Here is a 23528-nt window from a genome sequence, read left to right on the forward strand (position 1 = left end):
TCACCTACTGAAGGACTTAAGTTTTCACAGCCTATGTAGAACAATATTGTGCCACTTCCCATGGGTGTGGCAGCCATGCCACCACACAGACTGTCACCCTGTTGTGTTGCAGCTGCTATATGTCCACATGTACTGAAAACCTCACCAGGCAGTGTTAAAATTTTTGCTTTCAGCTGTTATATGTATTTAAAGAACCTAAGAGGAGAATAGTTTATGATGTTGACCACTCTGGTTGCTCTTGTTTGTTTTCTGAAGTTCTGGGTCTCCCTCTGGTACAATGTCCCTTCCCTTTGCATTTCTTTCACAGCGAGTCTGCTTGTGACCAGCACTCTTAATTGTCCTTTGTCTGAAAATGTCTTTATTTGCCTTCGTTTCTATAGGGTCTTTTTGCTGGTTGTGGAATCTTGGGTTAACAATTATTTTCTTTCAGCACATTAAAAATGTCACCCCTGCCTCCTGGCCCCTGAGAATTTTTTATCTGACTATTTTGAGAGTTTTTACTTTGCTTTTGGTTTTAGCAATTTGTTTGTAACTTGGGCATGGATTTGAGTTTATCCTGTTTGAGGCTTGCCAAACTTCTTGAATGTGTATGTTTATGTCTTTCAATAAATTTGGGAAGTGAGGGGGAAAAAATGGGAAGTGTATGGCTATGATTTCTTCAGATACTTTTTCAGTATTTTCTTCCTGTCCTTCTGGGACTCTAGGAACACAAATGCTCAGCTTGTCAGTGCTGTTGTGGGTCCCCTAGGGCTCTGTTCATTTTGTTTTTCCAGCCTTCTTTGTGCTGTTCAGGACTTTGAACTCATGGGCCCCTTCCTCTGTCATCATCATTCTGCCATGGAGCCCGTCCAGTGAACCATTTACTTTGGTTATTATATTATTATTATTATTATTTTTTTTTTTTTTGTCTTTTGTCTTTTTTCCGTGTCCGGCAACGGATCGCAACCCTCAGTGTTGCCCCCGTACCGGACCGGGGACCGGGAACGGGATTGCAAGCCTCGGCGCTGCTCCCGCGCCTCGCTCAGCCAGTGAGCGGGAGCCGGTCTGTATGTGGGATCCGAACCCTCGGACGGGAGCGCCGCCGCGCTTCCCAAGCGGCGCACTATACAGTGCGCCACTGGGGGATCCGAACCCTCGGACGGGGGTGCCGCCGCGCTTCCCAAGCGGCGCACTATACAGTGCGCCACTGGGGGATCCGAACCCTCGGACGGGGGTGCCGCCGCGCTTCCCAAGCGGCGCACTATACAGTGCGCCACTGGGGGATCCGAACCCTCGGACGGGGGTGCCGCCGCGCTTCCCAAGCGGCGCACTATACAGTGCGCCACTGGGGGATCCGAACCCTCGGACGGGGGTGCCGCCGCGCTTCCCAAGCGGCGCACTATCCAGTGCGCCACCGGGCCGGCCCTGGTTATTATATTTTTTAATTCTCAAATGTCCATTTGATTATAATTTTCTTTCCATTTGGCCCTGGAGTGTCTGGCCTCACTCTTGAAGCATGGAATAGTAGCCACCTTAAGATCTCTGTTGGTTCCAGTGGTCCTCTTGGAATGGGCTTCTCTTGATTGTTTTTTCCCTTGAAAATTAATCAGACTTTCTTGGCTCTTTACATGTCAAATATTTTGGACACTTTTATTTTATTTATTTATTTATTTATTTTTAAAAGATGACCGGTAAGGGGATCTCAACCCTTGGCTTGGTGTTGTCAGCACCACGCTCAGCCAGTGAGCAAACCGGCCATCCCTATATGGGATCCGAACCCGTGGCCTTGGTGTTATCAGCACCGCGCTCTACCGAGTGAGCCACGGGCTGGCCCATTGGACACTTTTAATACTGTGTAATAAGACTCTGGGTCTTGTCTAAGTCAATGAAAACATTGAATGTAAACATCTTTGTTACAGGAGGAAGGTGACCTGGTTGGGTTCAGGCTGCCAGTTTAGAAGCCTTCTTCCTGTGGTCAGTTCAGCTTTCACACCCTTGGCAGTGCTCTCTGGATCTGCCCTGTAGGTGCCATCTGGGGCAGTCTGAGACCTGAGTGGTGGTCTACCCTGTAGGTCAGCTCTCAGAATCTTTGGTTTGCCTGTAGGGTCAGGTCTGCACATGGGCTGTCTTGGGGTGACCCCGGTGTTTATATATGGCTGTGTGTGGTCCCACCTGCATCTCTCTCCTCTCTGCAGTCTCCCTGGTGCTCTGCCTCCAGTGCTCCTTCCTTGCTTTTTCCTGGAAACCAGGGGCTTTTGTGTCCCCTCTGTGCTGTGACATCTTGGGACTGAGTGCCCCGGGCCAAGTGAAGAGGACGGAGTGCAAGAGAACAACAGGGACTGCTTATGCTCTTAGGACCCCCGTTCCTCTGGTCTGGAGGAAGATCCCCCCCCTCAAGTTTAGGAGCCTGCTGGGCCATTGCCACCATGGCAAGGTTTTAGCAGGGGCTTGGGCTTGCCGGAGGGCAGAGTCAGCAAAGATGGAAACGGTCATTAAAAACACCAGGGCATCTGCCTCTCCCTGTCTTGAGTGGGTTTTCCTTCCCTTTCCCCAGACCAGAGAGAGCACTTCTCCCTGAGTGCTTTCTATCTGCACCTGGTCCTCAGTTCTGGGATTTGGGCTGCCTTTCAATTTAGGCCAGGGGATATGGGGGGGTGGGGAAAGTGAGCACCAGGAAACTCGCGTGCAGAGAGGTTGTACCTGCAGTCCTCGTCTCCCTTGTCCTGCTGCTGTGCTGCCTCAGGGAGTGAGCAGCTCCATGCGTTCTGCTCAGGGACTTTGGCTCATCCAGGGGGAAGGACAGGTGGATTGTGCTTGTGCTACCCTCAGAACCAGTGCCCGGAGTAGCCCTTCTCATCAGAAAGGGATAGTTTGGGATTTAGAGGGATCTTTGAGACACTCAGAGGTGCCATCTGCTGAGGGTTCTGTTGTGCAGACGTGGAGACCACCCGGTAACCTTGGACTCTGGCTTGTTTCATCCAGGACTTGGGACCCTGGAGGAGTGAGGCCGCTGGCCCGGGTGTCCCCGTAGCTGCACCATGGCGACCCCGGATGTGAGCGTCCACATGGAGGAGGTGGTGGTCGTGACAACTCCGGACACCGCAGTGGACGGCGGTGGTGTCGAGGAGGTGAAGACTGTGTTGGTGACGACCAATTTGGCCCCTCACGGGTGAGGACTGAGCCTTGGCCCTGCTGAGGGTCACGTCAGGGGCTCGGGGTGGGTCATGCTTGGAATGGCTGGCATTACAGGTATAGGGGCAAGCTTCAGAGTTTTCTTTACTTATAATTATTCTAAGATGGACTCAAGAGTCTCTGTGAGTAGAGAGGGTGAAGAGAAGCAGGTCAGGAGGACCCAGCTTCAGGCTGTGGGTGATGCTTCATCTTCTTCTGAAGGGGCATGGTTTGCTGGCAGCTGCTGCGCGGGCAGACCGGCCTCAGGGCTCCTTCTTTCCTTTGCTTTGGGGCGTAGATACTGGACTTGACGTGTGGAGGCTGGTGGGTTCCTGGCTCGATGTGTGTGGTTCCCTTGCTCCCTTGGCAGAGCACAGGGCCATGTCTGTGGAAAGACAGGAGTTTCTGAGTAGGACATTCCAATTGGGTTTTCCCACTTAAATCCTCCTTTGGTCTTTGTCAGGATCTCGGTGCATATCTTAGATGTTTTTTGCGTATGTGTTGTTGGCAGATGGTGTTTTCCACCATCTCTCATCCCATGTGCTCTGCAGTGCCCAAGTCCCCTTAATGTGGGGCAGCCTGCAGGGAATACAGTGTGACACTTGGTCAGAAAGGGCCACATGGCTTCCTCCTGGTGCCCGGGATGCTGTGAGGAGCCCACGCCACACCTCCTGGAGATGCTCTGGTCTCTGCTGAGCCCAGCTGCTGCATCACCCACCCAGGTGCTGGGTAGAAGGAGCCCCTGGGTGGGGCAGCCCTGCACTGGAGTCTTCCCAGTTGGAGCCAATGTTGTGGGCCACTGCTGTGGGGTTGTGATTCAGCCCTTCACTGGGAACATTCAGTATCATAATCTCTAGGTCTTTCTTCTTGGGCTGGTCAGATTCCCTAGAGAATATGTGTCTTAGTCGACTCCGGCTGCCCTGACAAAGGACCATGGACTGGGGGCTTAAACAGCAGAAACTTATTTTATTACAGTCTGGAGCCTGGAAAGTCCAAGGTCAAAGTCCGGCAGGGTTCAGTTTTGGGGAGGGCTCTCTTTCTGGCTTCCAGATGGCCAGCTTCTTGCTGTGGCAGAAAGGGAGAGCAGGGAGAGATGTCTTCTGCTTCTTATTGGATTAGGGCCTAACCCTCAAGAACTTGTGTTACCTTAATTATCTTCTAAAGCCCTATCTCCAAATACAGTCACATTGGGGGCCAGGCCTTCAACATATGAACTTTGGGGGTGACACAGTTCAGTCCATACATGGCTCCCCTTTCAGGATGGTGCCCGTGCCCAGCTATGCCTGGGATCCTGTGGGCAGGGGGCCTGCTTCTACCTCTCAGATCTTCTGCAGGTGGGGCTGCGGGTGGGGGCGGGGCATCTGGGGATGGAACTGCTGCTCACTCCCTAGCTTGCAGCCCAGTCTCACTTTGGTTCCTGTCATTCCTGCTTGCAGAGGTAGCTGGTGCTCAGTTCCCAGGATTTGAGGATTTGGGGTATAAATGGGGTCGGTGGTCATCTTGTCCTGGGGCCGGCTTCCGTTCCTCAGTGAGCGCCATGACAGTGCATGCTGTGTTTACCCTGGTTTCAAAAGCCAGTCACTGAGATGTCTCCTGCTCATGTGCTCTAGGCTTGCACTTTGAGAATTGCTCCCTTTGTTGTTTTAATGGGTTAGGGTTAGGACAGAATTAGATGTGTATGTTTAATTTGCCATTTTACTGGGAAGTTTTCAATAAGTTTTTTTAAAATTAAAATAACCCATTTATTTTTACAAAATACATATTGTAGAAAATTATAAAGTACTGATGAGCAGAAACAAAAAGAGACCAGGCTGCTGTTGCCCGGAGATCCCCTGCTCATGCCCAAGAACAGGCCCTTCCGGGTATTCTGGTCACACACAAATATATGACTTCTTCCTTCTTTAAAGCTTTTTATTACTGAATGTAATGTGCAGATAGAAAAGTGTCCGAGGAACACATGTCCAGCTTAATGAGTTAGCATGACGTGAACAGGGGCCATTGAAATGGGACGTTTCAGGCTGGCCCATGGCTCACTTGGGAGAATGTGGTGCTGCTGACACCAAGACCACGGGTTCGGATCCCTATATACGGATGGCCGGTTAGCTCACTTGGGAGAGCATGGTGCTGACAACACCAAGTCAAGGGTTAAGATCCCCTTACCGGTCATCATTTAAAAAAAAAAAAAAAAAAAGAAATGGGATGTTTCTGCATCCCAGAAGCCCTCACACCCCTCCCTCCAGGAGGTCATACAACACCATGCATGCTGCTTTTATTCTGGTTTGGTTTTAGGTAATGATCTCTTATCTTTCCATGTTGTTAAATTTTCACCTCTTCTAATTCAGTTCAAACTTAGATTTCTCCATGTCACCAAAGTGACTTTTACAGCTAGTTTGTCCAAACCAGGATCTATTATATCTGGTCCTCATACAACCCTTTGGTCTCTCACTTAGAAAAGTCTCTTTTTCATAAATTGGCGTAATGAGACTGGGCTGGGTTCCTGCAGACACCTCACTGGGTTTCACAGGGTCATGGTTGCTCCGGCAACTGCTTGATGCCTGGGATCTATTCTAAACCAAGCCGGGTCTGTCCGACAGAAGAGATGTTTTCCTAATCCAACCAATGCAGGGCGATTTTCACGTTGTGTGGGATCCCCTCACCCCAGCAGTTGTCTTCGCTGCTCCCTGGCTTCACTGTCCTCCTGTGTGGGTACCCATACTTCAGACTTACACACCCCCAGAGGTCCGCGTGAAAACTCACGGGCATCAGGATACCATTGTTACCCGTTTAAATGTGTAGGTTTCAACATTAAATGCATTTTTACTGAAAAACAAAGACATTTTAGTAATAAAAGTCTCCCGGAAACTTTCTCTCTTCCCTGGGCTGTTATTTGCTTACACAGTTGTGGGCTCAGAGCTGTCCCCAGGGGCTGTCTTGCCAGCTGGTGACAGTGACAGACACAGGAGCATTGGCTGGCACAATCCCCTGAATCTGGTGTCTACGAGGCTGCCTTTGTTTTCTGTCTCTACTGCGGAAGGTGGCTGCTGTGGGTTAGCTTTGCTTTAGCAGCACTAAGTATGTGTGTTTTTCTGGGATAAGTTTGCTCACATTCTACAACTCAAGCTAACTCTGTTTTAAGAACAGTGGGAAGTAGAGAGGAAACAGTAGGTCAGTTCCCCACCTGCCTTGTTTATTATCGTGTCCCTCTCTTTTGCTGTGTAAGGAACCACTCCAAACCTCAGTAGCTGAAGACATTTACTATTCTTACAGTTACATCAGTCGACTGCTGGATCTGCTGGTCTGGGCTCGCCTGGCCAGCTGATGGCACAGCTAGGGCCAGTTGGTCCTGGTGGCCTCAGTCACGTGGCTGGGCATCGACAGGCCAGTGGTCCAGGTGGCTCAGTCACATGTCTTGGCGTTGACAGGCCGATGGCCCTGATGGCCCCAGTCATGCGTCTGGGGGTCGATAGGCCGGTGGTCCTGGTGGCCTCAGCTGATGGTGTGCCTTCATTCTGCCAGGTCTCTTGTCTTCCAACTAGGTGTCCTGGGCTTCTTTACATGGTCCTCTCAGAGTTCCAGAGAAAAACTTGCCTCCTGTCTCATGACCAAGCACAGGGTCAAAGATGGAATGAAGACTGTCTCTTGATGGAAAGAGTGATAAAACCTTGTGGCCGGGTCTGGGTGTGCATGTAGCATCATGTGATCCAAGACCCAAGAACTGAAGCTGAGAGCCATCTGCCGCCCTCGTGCCCTGCCACCCTGCCATCCTACCACCCTGCCACCAACACTCAGTGTAGGCCAGATAGGACAGGCCCCAGGTGGACGGTCCTGCTTAGCAGCCACATCACCAGTCCTTGGGATGGGCCTCTCTGCTTTTGGGGCAGGGCCCTGAAGATTGTTAGGAGCCCTTTGGCCAGACGTGGCCTCAGCACTTGCTGAGGTTTCAGCAGAGGATCTCACAGTCACACCCTTGATTTGGTCTCTACCCGAAGCCCTTTCTTACTTTGAGAATCTTTTGCCAGCTGAGGAACTGGAGACATGAGATGGTGTGACACCAGAACCCCTGTAGCTTCTTTGTTCAGGAGGACAGTCATCTGACATGAAAGAAGCCACTTGGCACTTCCTGCATTCTTTTTTTTTTTTTTTTTTTAAAAGATGACCGGTAAGGGGATCTCAAGCCTTGGCTTGGTGTTGTCAGCACCACGCTCAATCAACCAGTGAGCTAACCGGCTATCCCTATATAGGATCTGAACCCGGGGCCTTGGTGTTCTCAGCACCACAGTCTCCCGAGTGAGCCACAGGCCGGCCCGGCACTTCCTGCATTCTGCCTCAAGTTCTCTCTTGAGATGCACAGGTTCATCAGACGTGTTTTCTGTCAGTTCAGTGACCACGTGTGTGGCCCTGCAGCCATCCCTCCGCCTTCTGCTGGTGCCAGAGTTAGCACCTGTGTCTAGGTTTTGTGATAGCAGCCCCCACTTGTGGCACCGTTTCAGTGTTTGTCACACTTGCTGCATAACAACAAACTACCACACAGCTTGGTGGCTGGAAGCAGCAGACGCGTGCCACTTCCTGTGGTATGCTGGGTTAGCTGGGCCTCTGCTCTGGCCTGCTGGGGATGTCCTCCAGATAGGGACTCCAGCAGCAGAGGGGGAGCTGCGAGGCCTCACAGGGCCTGGCACATCCTGTCAGTCAATGCTGGTCAGAAGGTTGGCCCAAAGTCAAGCCGGGCGCAACAGGATCAGAAGACGTTTTCCAGTCCATGGCTGCCTTGTAGGATGCCCAGGCACCGCCCTTGCCGCTTGGAGGCTTGTGCAGGAAAAGAGAGGCCACGTGCACCTTCTCCTCTGAGGAGAAAACCCCACATGGCACCTGAGGCTGGTTTATCTTCAAGGACCTGAAGATCCTCTTCTTTTTTTGTGGGGAATTACACCTATTATCCTGCCAGCTGGAAGTTGAGATTCACTTTTGCTACATGTTTTTAGAGAAAGGGGAAGCAGAAACTAGTTGATTACTTTGTGGGCACTGATTTCCTTTCCGGACAGCTGTTTGGGGAGGAACTTGGGATTGCTCTTCACTTATGAGGTCTGAAAGGGGAGCCTCCTGCCCATGGCTCTGCCTGTGTTGATGGGAAGACAGGAGTACTTTACTGAGAGACAACAGTGTGCAGTCTCTCACTTTAAGCTGAAGTTTTTCAAATGAAGTTTGAACTGCACATGTCAGTTAGGTAGCATTTCCCTGAGAGCTGTGGTGGAGTCTGCAGGATTGATCCTAGAAGTGGGGGTGCTGGGCCAAAGGCATGTGCCTCCTAGGCTGTAGGTAGATTAGCCTCCTCATAGGTTTTGCCAACAAAGCAGGAGACTCCCTGTGTCCCTGCAGGGCACTGTCACGTACAGATGTTCTTCTGTATGTGTGTCCATCTTGTGGACCATGTGTGTGACTGTGGTGTCTCACTGTAATTTTTATTTGCATTTCCTATGTGTAATGAGGCGCCTTTACAGATTTCTCCAAGGCTTCTGGTCGTGGTTTTCACCTGTTTTCCTGTTGAGGTGTTTGGTTGCTCTGTGGGACATCTTCACACAATATCAGGAAAGTAGCCATTTGTCTTATATATGCCGTAGACATTTCCCCAAGTTCGTTCTTTCTTTCTTAAAAAAATTATTTATGATGTTTTTTTCTCTATATTAAAAGTCTTTACTTTTATTTTTTTGAGGCAAATCACTATTTCTAGGGTTCCCCCCCTCCAGGTTTTTTTTTTTTTTCTGGCAGCTGGCCAGTATGGGGATCAGAACCAGTTACCTTGGTGTTATAAGGCTGCACCCTAACCAACTGAGCTAACTGGCCAGCCATATTTCTAGGTATTGTATCACGTAAGAAAACTCTTTATCACTTTGCAACTAGAAAAAAAATAATTCTCTCTTTTTTCCTTTTAATACTTTTATGATTTCACCTTTTACCTTTACATTTTGATTTGTCTATAATTTATTGGTATAGGATGAGGTTAGGCCATGGTGATTTTTTCTTCTTCCTAAAATTTCATGTTTTCTGATGGTTTCTGTAACCATATGAAGTCATTATAATGGAAATAAAAAACTTTATTCAAGACCAAAATGGAGGTTTAGGATTCCCGCTGTACATCTGTTGCTTCCACACATCCATCATGCTGTTTTCACTTGTGGGTGCTGTTCGGACTCCAGAAACACAGCCGCAGACAAAACAGAGAACTGTGCCCTCATGAGATTTATTCAAGACCAAAATGGAGGTTTAGGATTCCCGCTGTACATCTGTTGCTTCCACACATCCATCATGCTGTTTTCACTTGCGGGTGCTGTTCGGACTCCAGAAACACAGCCGCAGACAAAACAGAGAACTGTGCCCTCATGAGGCAGCACTGTGGCTGTGCGTACACGGTCCCGTGTCTGGCGCGGCCAGGCTGTGTCTGAGTAAGTTAGAGCAGCAGGCATGCGAAGAGTCGTGTCACTGGGAAGGCTTGCCATATGCTGGGCGCCACAGAATGGGTGCTGGACCCTGATGCTTTCTCTGTTTACCAGGGGTGACCTCACCGAAGACAACATGGAAACAGAAAGTGCGGCGGCCGCAGCGGCCGCTGCCTTCACAGCCTCCTCTCATCTCAAGGAAGCCGTGCTAGGTAGGAAGCTGCCTCGAGTGGGGGGCCTGCCCTCCTACTGCTGCAAGGACGGGTCATGGTGTGGGAGTAACTGAGGCCCTACACGGGCTGTTCTAGCCGCATGCCCTCAGGAGAGTAGGGCCAGGCTCCAGGGCCCGCCCAGGAGCCCGTCCTGGGTTTGTAATGACAGCCCTGCCCATGGGGAAGCAGGTTAGCCCCAAATTGTGCAGCCTCATCTATGGGATTTTGTTTGCTTCTGTCTCTGTACCTGCTGTTCTGCCTGCATCTGTTTACTTAACTGTCAGTGAATGGCACTAAATACTTTTTATAACACCTTTGGGATTTTTCTGTTGCCTAAGGTTAAAGGACCTATAATCTTTAAAACCTTAAGCTTTCCTAGAGTGGTTTCAAGTAAAGTTTGATTTTATTCTCTTAAATTTCTCTTCAGTTCACCCATAGTTTAATGGAATTATATTAATATTACCATAGTCAATCAAATCTACTTTGTGAATTTACCTGAAGCCCACACCAAGGACTGGTGAGAACACCCTGCATGTTCCACTCTCCTTGGCTTTGTCTTGGGCCTTCCTGGATCTTAATTTTTGGTTTCCAGGTTGGTGGCTGTTCTCCTTGCATTTGCAGGAGTCTATGACTGATTTTCTGTCTTCACCCTTTCCTTGTGCACATGCCCCTGAGAAGTGAAGGTGGCTGACGAGGGGGAGAGCCTGGAGGCTGAGATTGTGTACCCCATCACCTGTGGAGACAGCAGAGCCAACCTGATCTGGAGGAAGTTCGTGTGCCCTGGCATCAACGTGAAGTGTGTTCAGGTGATGCGTCTGACCTGTGTGGGGGCTGCAGTGCAGCACCTGCTCTGGGGGGCAATGGCTGTAATGAGGGCATTCAAGGAGACAGGGTCCCATGTGCCTGGGAACAGAGGAGGCTTCAGGAACAGACAGGATTCGAGCTTGGGCACGACAGGAAAGCCCTCAGAGGAAGTCGCCCCTGTTACTGGTGTGAAGCCGCGGCGGGGGCAGGCTGCAGAGGGCTGTGCTCATGTGCAGAGCACTGTGACTGCATGGAGGAGCTGGCTTTCCTTGCAGGTTGAACGATGGGTACGCTTGGAAAAGACTCATTTAGTGGTGAAGGGTAAGATAAATGGGAGAGGTGTTCTCTTCCTGGCAACGTGGCAGATTAGGGGCCAGACCCAGCTGTGCTGGAAATAGCTGTGAATGCCCCTGAAGACATGTTCATAAAGCATCTTCTAGCTGCCACCTTAAACTGGCAAAAAAGGAGGAAGTGCCAGGCGCAGGGCCCAAGGAGGGGTGGGATTGGCGAGGCATGTGTAGCCCGAGCGAGCTTCTACCCTGCCACGTTGCTTAGCCTCACTGGGGCAGAGATAGAAGAGGAGGCTGGGGCTTCCCCGAGGTGTGTGTGTTGGGCATGGAGATTGTCCCTCCAACACTGGTATCTCCAGGCGGTAAACTACTAATAACGCACACGCTCTCCCCTGAGCAAGGAGACTTCTTGCCTCCAGCCGTAGCGCTGAGTTGAGGAGGAACACTTTCTTCAGGATTCGTGCATGGCCTGTGTGACCTGAAAGCCCAAGCCGAGAGTGCAGTTGTGTGAGGCTCCTGACTGGCAGTTCTGCCGGGGCCAATAGAAGCAGATGAAAACATCCTTTCTGGAGGGATTCACCTTTATCCCAAGTTTCAAGTAATTTCCACGGACAAAGTTGTAAGGAAAGGAGGAGCTCATGGTAGAACCAGCAGACACACTGTCCACACAAGGAAGTAGCAGACAGAAGAGCCCCCCAGGACCTCGAGCACTGGAGTGCCAAGACACAGGATGTAAAATAATGGCATTTAATTCATCTCAAGAAATAAAAGAGATGACTGAACATGAGTGAAGTGTGAGGAGATTTAACAACAGCATGATCAGAAATGAAAAGTTTGGCTGGCCCGGTGGTGCACTGCTATAGTGCGCCGCTTGGGAAGCGTGGTGGCGCTCCCGCCCAAGGGTTCGGATCCCACATACAGACCGGTTCCCGCTCACTGGCTGAGCGAGGCACGGGAGCAGCACCGAGGGTTGCAATCCCGTTGCCGGTCCCCGGTCTGGTACGGGGGCAACACTGAGGGTTGTGATCTGTTGCCGGACACGGAAAAAGATAAAAAAGACAAAAAAAAAAAAAAGAAATGAAAAGTTGAATTGAAAGTTGATATTAGTGGGTAGTTTTTATAGCAGGGTAGACATAGCTGAAGAGACAGTGAGCTGAAGATAGAACTAAAGAAATTATCCAGAATGTAGTCCACAGAAACAAAAAAGACAGTCCAACACATCTATTGAGTTCTGGGAGGAAAGGACAGAGAGGCTGAGGACTTCATAACCAAGGAAGGACAAAGTCCTCGGGCCATGAGCGTGGCAGGTCCCAGGCGGGAAAGACTTCCACTGCCTCCATCTGGGACAATCTAACATCAGAAAAGTGACAATCATGGACCATATTAGTCTGTTTCTGTTGCTTATAACAAAGTACACGGAACTGGGTGGTTTATGAAGAAAATGAAATTTACTGCTTACTGTTTTGGAGGCTGGGAAGTCCAAAGTCCAAAATCCAGAGAACTCATCTGGTGAGGGTCTTGGTGTTGGCGATGGCGGTGGCAGGTATCACATTGCGAAAATAGCAGAGCGGAGATAGACTAACTTCCTCATGGTAAAATGAAAGTCAAGTCCCTGTTCGTTGCCAAGTATTTCATGTCACTCACCTAGGTTAAATAAATGTGCAGGGAGAAGTGGAGCTCTTATGTTGCAGTGCCAGCTGATCCACGTGGAAGGTAGGAGGGGAGGACAGGCGTGGGAAGTGGGGGGAGGCAGGACGTTAACCCAGCCTCACGTGCCCCCATTGCTTACATGTTCATCACAGAGGAAATTGCAAGCACAGGAACACCAGGCATGTGCCACCTCAGCCAATTACTGATGTTGAGAATCCTCTGTCTTGTGCCTCCTGATAGAATGGGCAGGAATTCTGTGGTATTGCTGCCAAAAATTCTTAGCCCAGCTCTACTCGTGAGAAAGCATCAGACATGAATTGAGAGACAGCTTATAAAATACCCAACCCATGTGTTTAAAACAAGTCAAGGCCGAGGAAGACAAAGAAAGGCCGAGAGGCTATTCCTACTGCAGGAGTCCAGGAGACACACATGCACGCAGCAGGTGAGGGCTGGGTCCCGCGACAGAATGACAGTGATGAAGACTAACCTTGGGATAGTCCGTGAGGTCGAATGTGCACTGTGGATTAGATAGTACATGGATGGTAATCGTGCTGTGGTGCTGTGAGAGGACCTTGTTCTTGGGAAATATGTACAAATACTTAGGGGTAAAGGGGCCTGCTGTCTCCACCTCACACTCAGCAGTTCAGAAGAGAGGCTCACTTGCACGTGCATGCACACATGCACATGCATGTGTGCGCATGAATGAAGGGCAAGGGAGCGGAGGGGCCAGATGTAAACAGTTGGTGAATCTGAAAAAGGAGCATCATGGAGCTCCTTGGAATATTCTTGCAATTATTCTGTAAGTTTGAAATTATATCAAAATTGAAAATTAGAAATAAAAAAGAAATTCACTATAAATAACATCATAATGAAAATCCAGAACAACAAGGATGAGGAAGATGCTAAAAACAGCCGGAGAGCAGAGACGGCTCAGGAGAAAGAATCCCACCAGCAGCCAAGTCCCGATGGCAGTGCGGGAGCCAGAGGTCCTCACTGTGCCGCAAGTAACTGTGCAGAATGATGTCATCTGTAAAAATTAGAGTGAAATAAAGACATAAAGACAGTTTTAGACAAAACTGAGTTTGCCACCAGCACATCATCACTAGAGGAATTCTGAATATGCCAGAAAGAGGGAAAGTTTCCAGATAGAAGTGTTGCAGTGTGAGGGTGGGAAGAGAGAAGGGTGAGTCCCTGATGGTGACGTCCTGGACTGCTCTAAAGACAACACACAGGGCCGTGGCAGGATCAGATGGGGCTCACGTGAGCTCTGGAGTCCGACAGCCCAGGTGTGCCCTTGAGAGAGTGGAGGGTGCACCTTCCTGACAAGGAGAGAGAAGTCTGGGGTGGCAGGAGGACCCTTTGGCCCACACGAAGGCAGTGATGGAAGACGGCAGGCCGGGCAGATGCCCAAGGTGTGGGGGCAGGCCTGCAGGTGCAGCTCAGTTGTCTTGGTGCATGCAGGCCAGCTGGGCAGTGACGATGGCCAGAGGTGGATGAAGGGTAGCCAAGGCTGGCAGGTATGGGTTTCCTACTAGGCGCAGGCAGTGGCTGGGAGGTATTCTGGACTCCACCCACCTGGTCTCCCTGATCAGCTGGTCATGGGCATGGGGGGGGCTTGCTGGATGCAGTATTCTTGTCTGTGGCTTGGGGCAATAAGAGAGAGAGTGCAGACACCCAGGAAATTGGGGGGTTCCTCTGGCTTTGAAATGGACGCATATGTGTGTCAGAGCAGAGCAGGGTGCTGTGTGCTTCCTGTGTGTGGAAGGTGGCATTAGGAGCAGGCTGGGCTGGGCGCTACTCACAGGTCAGTCTATAAGCTTGTGCCTTTTGCCGTTTTATGAAGTAATATGTGTATGTAGTACTGGAATAAACTGCCCTTAGGAAGGTCTGCAGGGAGAGAGCACTATCCCGCTTTCTGCATGGTGTGGGCGACCCCAGCACACAAGGCATGGCTATGGGGCCTCTGCCGGGCGTGCAGTCCCCCGTAGCCAGTGGCAGCAGTTGAGTCTCAGGCCCACAGGTAGAGAGCCAGCTCCTGCTGCAGCTGCTTGTTTTACCCTAGTGTTTAGTAGCATTGCTGTGGCTATGGGGTCGGGCAGGAGGGGGCGTCCCATCCCACTGGGCCCAGCCCCACACGGCTGTGCTTCCCTCCACAGTACGATGAGCATGTGATCAGCCCGAAGGAATTCGTGCACCTGGCGGGGAAGTCCACGCTGAAGGACTGGAAGAGAGCCATCCGTATGAATGGCATCATGCTCAGGTGGGCCCTCCCGGGGGCGGGGGCTCCGCGGCTGCTGCTTTCTCCTTTGGTTTTGGATTTTTGAAGAGGAGACTCATTTTAGATGTGGCGTGTGGCCACACCTACTCACACCCCACACCCCTACCAGCAGTGACACTGTGGGACTTCTAGAATTTTTTGTCAAATCTCATTTTAGTTCCCACCAATTCTTCTCTGTGGAAGACTTAAAGGCATAATCTTGTGTTTGTTCACCAGGCAGTTGGCAGGTTTAGTCTTGTAGCATAACGACATTATTCTTTATCTTTGAGTTTTTCATTACTGTTACTAAAGTACGCCTGTGGAGTACGTGCGTGGCTGGTGAATGACCACATGTGGTTTGCTTTCTTCATAAACTGTGAGCCAGTCTTGGTCATGTGCCTGGAAGGTGCAGGCGCCATGGGACAGGTCATGGCGGCCCGGTCTCCACCTGGTTTCCCGAGCGGGTGTGCTGCTTGGCACCACCAGAGGCAGAGCTTGGGGCCTGGGTCCTTTTCCACAGCTCTCGGGCCCATCCTGCTGAGCTAGTCTCTGATTTTCTTGACATGGCTAGTGGCATAGCTGTGGAGAACCCCACCCAGGGGGGGGTACGTTGTGAGCTGAGCGAGAGCCCAGCCTGGGCCTGAGGTCAGCGCTGCCCAAAGACTGAGTGGCATTGGAGCCTCTGACTCTCTCATGGTGGAGGCGGGATGGCTGAGACACCTTGGACTTAGATCCAGGACCTCCAGGAGAGGCAGCAGAGGAGGGTCCTAGGAGCAGCAGGTGTTGGCAGGTAAAGGTGGTGATGGGGAGTGACCATGGACCCCAGCGCCCTCCTGGGTTTCTTTTGTTCTCCTTGGCTGTCCTGTGCCTTCCAAAGAGGCTAGTCTTGGGCCGACCCTGTGGCACACTCGGGAGAGTGTGGCGCTGGGAGCGCAAGCGGCGCTCCCGCCATGGGTTCGGATCCTATATAGGGATGGCCGGGGAGCTCACTGGCAGAGTGCGGTGCGGGTGTCACCAAGGGTTGCTATCCCCCTACCGGTCACGAAAAAAGACAAAAAAAAACCAAAGAGGCCAGTCTTCTCCTGGGAATGCATCTTGCCTCTCTGCTCAGACCTGGGTCACACATGGTATAGGTGCGCTGTGATGTCCTTTGTGAGCTGTGGGCCTGCTCCCCTGGGGCTGGGCTGGCAGGACATCCCACACTGTCAGCCAGGCGTCTCCAGGTCACCTGCTGGCCAGTGCTCTCTTTCTCCTTCCTGTGGACAGAGCAGCCACATGACAGCCTGGGGTGGTTGCTTCATCTGCAGCCAGTCCCCACACTCAGAGTGTTGTGCTGAGGGTAGCCTACTCCCACTGCACAGGAGCCCAGCCTTGGTTAGTGCTGCTGCTGGGACCTGCCTCCCATGCAGGTGGGCAGCCCGATTCAGGGTGGGTAGACAAGGTGTCTGGGCCCGGGTCTCACCAGGGGTGCTCTGTCTCCATTCTCTGTCTCAGGAAGATCATGGACTCTGGGGAGCTGGACTTCTACCAGCATGATAAAGTCTGCTCCAACACCTGCCGCAGCACCAAGATTGACCTGTCGGGAGCACGCGTGTCCCTGAGCAGCCCAACCTCGGCTGAGTACATCCCGCTCACACCTGCCGCGGCCGACGGTAGGTGTGCGGGGCCGCCTGCCTCAAGGACAGCATGGCCCGTCCTGGCCCAGCCCGCTGCAGCTGCTGCTGCCACACAGTTACAGTTGGTTACAGTCTGCAGTCATTGGAGGGTGTCTGTTGTTTAGCTCCTATCTGAAGATGTCCGTGATTTTAAAAAAACTTAAAATGCAAGGCAAGTGATCCTTTGGCTGAACCAGTATGTATAGTGCTTGTCAATTTTGTGAAAGTGGATGAAAAAGAGAGACTCAGAGCTGGTGTGAGGAGGACTGGCGGGCACCTGTCCGGGTGCTCACTGTGCTTCTGTCTGGGTTGCAGTGAATGGGTCTCCTGCTACCATCACCATCGAGACCTGTGAGGACCCTGGTGACTGGACCACGGCTGTCGGAGGTGCGGATCCCTCCTTATGGGCTTCTCATGAGTGTGGGGCTGGGTGGCGGGGTCCTCACAGAGAAGGTGGTAGTGGGGAGAAGCCGTCCACCTGATCTCGAGCTCTGGCTACTGCCATCCTGGGCACTGGGCAGTGAGCTCTGCAGCTGACCCAGTGGACGCTAGCGCCATGGCCGTGGCTGGGTCGAGGCAGGCCCCACACAGTGCCTGGTGCAGCTGACCTTCCTGAGCGTGAACTCGCACTGTGCTCTGCCCTCCCCACCGTGGGCTGCCTCTGTCCACTGAGCCTTGTCCCTCCCTCGCAGATGACACGTTTGCCTTCTGGCGGGGGCTGAAAGATGCCGGCCTGCTGGATGAGGTCGTCCAAGAGTTCCACCAGGAGCTGGTGGAGACCATGAAAGGCCTGCAGCAGCGAGTCCAGGATCCCCCCCTACAGCTGCGAGGTGAGGGGTCTGTGTCTTCTGAGCCAGCAGCATCTGCAGGGTTGCGGGGTGGGCCCTGTTCCCCCAGGCCCTTCCATGCCATGAACAGAGGCTAATGCTAGGCTTCTGGTGGTAGTCGCTTGCGGGATTTCCAGGTTCCCCCTGGCTGCTGCAACCAGCCCCAAGGTCCTTACCATGTGTGCCCCTTGCCCTTAAGATGCTGTCCTCCTCAACAACATCGTGCAGAACTTCGGCATGCTGGACCTGGTGAAGAAAGTGCTGGCCAGCCACAAGTGCCAGATGGACCGCTCGCGGGAGCAGTATGCTCGGGACCTGGCAGGTAGTCCGTGGCTTGCCTCGCTGGGCTGTGTCCACACACACGTCCCTGAGCCACAGCCACAGACAGAAGCTCCTTCTCCTGCACCCAGGGAGGAAGGACACAGGTTTCAGCCAGGAAAAGTCAGTAAAACCTGGTGACTGCAATCAGATGTTGCCCTCCTGCAGAGCACACGTTACTTCTGCTTACAGGTTTTTCTATCATGAAAAAGGAAGTTATTTACGAAACAGTGACAGGGAAGTGAAAACAGCCAGCCCTGACCCCACCAGAGCTCAAGCCTGTCTCTGTGACCTGGTGCCCTTTCTGCATGGTCTTTCAGAAAGGGCAATGAGGTGGCCCTGGGCCTCTGGGCCTGGAATGGAAGGGCTGGCCCCAGGGGCTTCTGCAATGCCTTCAGGGGCCTTTCCTCCTTCTCTTGATAATCTCTTTTGTGCTAATCTTCTTAACACCACTGCATTTTTCTCCTGAAAATGCTCTCTGCTTCTCTACCATATGGCCATCCTGCAAATTTTTATGAGTACAAATGGAGTTTGTACTCATGGTGTGTTCACCGTGTGTGCGTGTTTAAAGCACGCTTTATGTATGTGCTGCTTTGGCCTATTTTTGTCTTCATATATCACAAGAGCAACTTTCCCTAGTATATTAGTCAGTTTCTGCTGCTTGTAACACAATACTCAGAACTGGGTAATTTATAAAGAAAATGAAATTTATTGCTTACAGTTTTGGAGGTTGGCAAGTCCAAAGTCCAGGGAACACATCCGGTGAGGGCCTGCCTTGTCCTGGTGGTGACTACAGCGACTCAGGGTATCACATGGCGAATATGGTGGAGCAGAGAGATAGTTCCTCGTGTACTCTCTTTTTAAAGTCGTCAGAACCGCACCCATGACAACTGTTATTAATCCATTCACTACAGCGTGGTCCTACAATCTAATTGCCTCTTCAAGGCCCCACCTTTCAATTACCATAATAGGATTTCCTACCCTCAACAGTTACAGTGGGGATCAAGTTTTGGGGGGACACTCGACCCAAGGCATTCTGCTCCTGGCCCCCATACAAATATATTCATTTCATCTCCAAAGTCTTGTTTCTACTCAAAAGCCCAAAGTTCAAAGTCCCATCTGTGAAATCAAAAGTAGTTATCTACTTCCAAGATACAATGGTGGTGGGACAAACATAGGGTACATATTCCATTCAAGAAGGGAGAAACAAGCCAAAAGAAGGGTGTAACAGGTCCTAAACAAGTGCAAAACTCAGCAGGGCAGGCATTGAAGCTTAAAGCTGAAGAATCATGTACCTTGACTCCATGTTCAACGTCCTCTGCATGCTGGTGTGGGAGTTGAGTCCCCAAGTCTTTGGGCAGCTCCGCTCCTATGGCTTTCCTGGTTTCAGGACACACTTCAGCTTTCCCAGGCTGCTGTTCCACTCTGGTAGCTCCAGAGGTCTGGGGTCTCCATGGTGGTCCTGCTCTCATGGCTCCATTAGACATGGCACTGTTGAGGTTTTTCTGCTGCAACTCTGACCCCGTGTTTCCTTGGCATTGCTCTAGTGAATCCGCCTCTGTGACAAATTCCTTCATGGGCCCCTAGACTTTTCCATACATCCTTTGAAAGCAGGGTGGAGGCTCCCAAGCCTTCAGAGCTCTGGCATTCTATGAGCCTGCAGACCTAACACCAAATGGATACCACCAAGGCTTCCGGCTTGTATTTTCCAAAGCTGCGGGTCCAGCCATGCCTGAGGCCAATTTAGCCAAGGCATGTGTGGCACGTGCGGCATGAGCACCAGCAGCACAGGAAGCAGCATCCTGAGGTGGCCCTGGGCCTCTGGGCCTGGAATGGAAGGGCTGGCCCTGGGGGCTTCTGCAATGCCTTTAGGGTCTTTCTTCCTTCTCTTGATAATCTCTGTCTTTTGTGCTAATCTTCTTAACACCACTGCATTTTTCTCCTGAAAATGCTCTCTGCTTCTCTACCACATGGCCAGCCTGCAAATTTTCAAAATCTTTACACTCTGCTTTCCTTTTAAATTCTGGCTTTATGTCGTGCCTTTGCAGCCATAACTCAGAACAGGCTGTTACACGTAGCCATGCAGCTTTTTGAATGCTTTGCTGCTTAGAAATTTCTTCTGCCAAATACTCTGGCTCACAACTCTTAATTTCCAACTTCCGTAAAGTCTTAGGGCATGGACACAATGCAGCCAAGTTCCTTGTCAGTTCATAGCAAGATTGATCTTTGCCACAGTTTCCAGTAAGTCCCTTCTCAGTTACATCTGAGACTTCCTTTGAGTGGTCTTTACTGTCCATATTTCCATAAGTATTCTTCTCCTCACCATCTAACCAGTCTCTAAAACATTTCAAAGTTTCCCTGGTTTTCTTGTTTTCTAACCTCCCACCAGCAACTGGGCCTTTTCTAGCCTGTTCCTTCAAATTCCTCCAGACTTTGCCCATTACCCAGTTCCAAAGCTGCTTCCATGTTTTCAAGTATTTGTTATAAGCAACACCCCACTTCTCTGTTACCCATTTTCTGTATTAGTCTATTTCTGTTGCTTATAACAAAATACTCAGAACTGGGTAATTTATAAAGAAAATAAAATTTATTGCTTATAGTTTTGGAGGCTGGCCAGTCCAAAGTCCAGGAAACACATCTTGTGCGAGTCTTGTCCTGGTGGTGACTATAGTGACTCAGGGTGTCACATGGTGAATATGGTGGAGAGATAGTTCCTCACGTGTTCTTTTTCAAGCCCTCAGAACCATGTCCCTGACCACCATTATTAACCCATTCACTGTAGCGAGGTCTAACAATCCAATCACCTGTTCAAGTCCCTACCTTTCAGTTACCATAATAGGATTTCCCAGTGACAGTGGGGAGTAAGTTTTGGAGGGACTATCTTAAAATGAGTATGTTAAAATGAATGGGGAGGGTCTGGCAAGATGGCCTCTTCCCCCTCCGGGTAGCGGGTTGTCTGAGAGATGGGGAGGGTCTGGCAGACAGCATGTTCCCCCTCCGGGCAGTGGGTCATCTGAGGGCTGCCTCCCACCGACCTCACCTTCGGCGGGTGGCCACATGGTCATCAGGCTCGGTTCTGTCAGGCAGGCTAACCTGGGCTGCCACTGCAGTGACCTGCCCAGTGGTGTGCCTGCCTGTCCACATTCTCAGCAGTGATGCTCTCTGTCCCTGCTCGCCTGCAGCTCTGGAGCAGCAGTGTGACGAACACCGCCGCCGGGCCAAGGAACTCAAGCACAAGTCCCAGCACCTCAGCAACGTGCTCATGACGCTGACCCCCGTCTCCCTCCCGCCCCCCATGAAGCGACCCCGGCTCGCGCGAGCCACATCTGGACCAGCTGCCGTTGCCTCACAGGTGCTAACCCAGTCTGCCCAGATTGCCCTAGGCCCGGGCGTGCCTGTCTCCCAGCTGACCAGCGTGCCACTCAGCAAAATGGTGTCCCCACTGCCGTCCACCATCCTGAGCAAGGGCTCCCCTCAGGCTCCTCCCACCAGCTCGCCGGCCTCCCCACTGCTTGGGGGCTACACGGTCCTGGCCTCCTCAGGCTCCACCTTCCCCAGCACAGTGGAGATCCACCCGGATGCGTCAAGCCTCACAGTCCTGAGCACGGCTGCCATGCAGGATGGCAGCACGGTGCTCAAGGTGGTCAGCCCACTGCAGCTGCTCACCCTGCCTGGCCTGGGCCCCACCCTGCAGAACGTGACCCAGGCATCGCCTGGGGGCAGCACCATTGTGACAGTGCCCACGGGGGCCACCGTGGGGTCTGAGGAGCACACAGCCACCATTGAGGTGGCCGCCGTGGCAGAGGACCATGAGCAGAAGTAGCTGGTGAGGAGGGCACGGCCCCTCGGGGGTGGACAGGGCTAGCTGCCTCTCCTCAGCCCCAGCAGGTGGGGAGCATGGCACAGGCCGCAGGGCTGGCTCGGTGCAGGCAGGTCATGTAGGCTGCTGAACCAAAGAGAGGAATCATCAGGACGAATCAAGACAGAAGAAGGGACAGCAACCTAGAAAGTCGGTCTTCAGGTTCTAAACTTCCTCTCCCTTTTCTCTGGGAAATATATTTTTCCATCTGTTGCTTATCGATACTGTTTACACATTGGGCCTTGATCAGGAGCCAGATGGATGATGGCAGGGGATGGCCGGGGTGCAGCTGGTGGCAGGGAGCTGAGCATGGGCTGGTGCTGCCAGAGCCCAGCCAGGTGCTCCCGGACCTTGGGCCTGCTAAAGTGGGTGGAGCTGAGTCACTGAGGTCTCGGAGCCTGGGATCCCCTAGGACCCTCACAGGGTCTGAGCCTGCTTGGGGAGGACATTACTAACACATGTCTTGGGAACAGTACCCAAGTGTGGAAACCCATGGATCCTATGGATTTGGTTTCTTCCCACAGTTTTCTGTAGGTTTAGTGTGGCTGGCGCCCTGTTCTCCTGCCTGTGTGAGGACATGCACCTGGAGCTTGGGCTGTAGACCCTGGGCAGGCCTCATCCTCCCCTCACCCCCAGCAGGTGCTCAGGTGGCTGAGGGGCTGCACACACCAGGGGTGGTCCAGGTGCCATGGCATGTGTGCTACAGGTGTTTTAAGTGTATTGTTTAGTAGGCTTCTAGGAAGAGTCACATTTATAGCATTTTCAACCAAAACAGTGGAGAGTGCCTAGGCCTCCCAGTTGGCTCTGGGGGTGGGTTCTGGAGCTCCTGCAAATGCAATTGACCAGGGGCTGAAGGTCCTGGGTGGCGCTTCCCCCCTTGTGGCCCCTGTGTGCTGCCTGCTGGTGGACACCTCACGTGCCCCCTGCAAGGTGGATCTGTACCCTCTGGCCACACTCGGTGATCCCTGTCTCCAGGGAGAGCCCAGGACATTTGGGGAGGCTGCCCAGGACAAGCTGGTGCAGGAGGGACCATGATGCTCCATGAGAGGCTGTGTCCATAGATTGTTTGCAGATTTGGTTTTAGAGTCCCAAGGAAGACCTGGTGGGGGCTGCCCTCCAGGCTGACCTCTGAGGGGACATTGAGCCCAGGCCTCTTGCAGCCTCCAGCAGGGTGTGTCCCAGACGATCCTAACAGGCCAGGCATCCCCAGACCTTCCTGCCAGTGTATTGCCAGCCGAAGTCCCTTCTCCCAAGACTCCGCAGCAGGAGGGGGCTGCTGTTTCACTCCACTGGTCTGAGGGAACTGGTCGTCCACCCAACTGTCCATCCTTCCATCCATCAAGTGCCCCAGGCCCCACCTCAGCTCCTTTGTTGGGACAGGGCCTGTCCCGTCTCCCCCTGCCCCATGTCGAGCTACTGAAGTTCTGTCCTTTTTTTTTCTTCTGTTACATTTCTGTTGGCTGTTGTCATGAGTCAGCTGGTTTCAGCGTGTTTACTTTATTTGTTTGCGTACATACTCCTTTTTTAAAACTCATTTTTATTGTGGTGTGAGTCTGTTACATGCGGCAGCGTGACCCAGTGGGCACAAGGGGGGCCAGGGGGTGTGGGCACTGCCTAGCTGGCCCTGCGGCACCCCCCCACCAGCTTGACCATATTCAAAACTGTCACTAATAAAACTGCTTCTAGCCTGGGAACCAGTGACCTTTGGAGGCTTTTATTTGTGAAAGTCAAATGCTCTTTCTGCCTTTACAGCCACTTGGTGAAATGAACTAAAAGTGGTTGTGGGTTGGTTTTCTTTCTTTTTAAGAACATGGGTGGGACCTTTTCTGCCCCTGCCCCTTAGGCACCGAGATGCTGGAAGATAAAGTTAGGTTCAGGGCAGTACAAACCAGCTTCAGAAATAATTCCCAGCCAGGCCGGCCCGTGGCTCACTCGGTAGAGTGCGGTGCTGATAACACCAAGGCCACGGGTTCGGATCCTATATAGGGATGGCTGGTTTGCTCACTAGCTGAGCGTGGTGCTGACAACACCAAGCCAAGGGTTGAGATCCCCTTACCGGTCATCTTTAAAAAAAA

At 51.9% G+C, this 23528-nt stretch overlaps 1 protein-coding gene across 1 annotated transcript; it reads left to right on the plus strand.

Annotated features, from left to right (window-relative positions):
* The first annotated feature begins 3017 nt into the window (after positions 1-3017).
* On the plus strand, positions 3018-23147 carry GMEB2 (glucocorticoid modulatory element binding protein 2). Its single transcript, XM_008579844.1, has 9 exons — positions 3018-3148; positions 9696-9793; positions 10472-10599; positions 14694-14797; positions 16289-16446; positions 16765-16836; positions 17142-17279; positions 17476-17598; positions 20777-23147. The coding sequence occupies exons 1-9, from the start codon at positions 3018-3020 to the stop codon at positions 21415-21417; spliced, it is 1593 nt and encodes a 530-aa protein (XP_008578066.1). The 3' UTR covers positions 21418-23147.
* Positions 23148-23528: the final 381 nt, after the last annotated feature.

This window comes from Galeopterus variegatus, unplaced genomic scaffold (assembly GCF_000696425.1).
Source record: "Galeopterus variegatus unplaced genomic scaffold, G_variegatus-3.0.2 Scaffold1966, whole genome shotgun sequence".
Classification (NCBI taxonomy): Eukaryota; Metazoa; Chordata; class Mammalia; order Dermoptera; family Cynocephalidae; genus Galeopterus; species Galeopterus variegatus.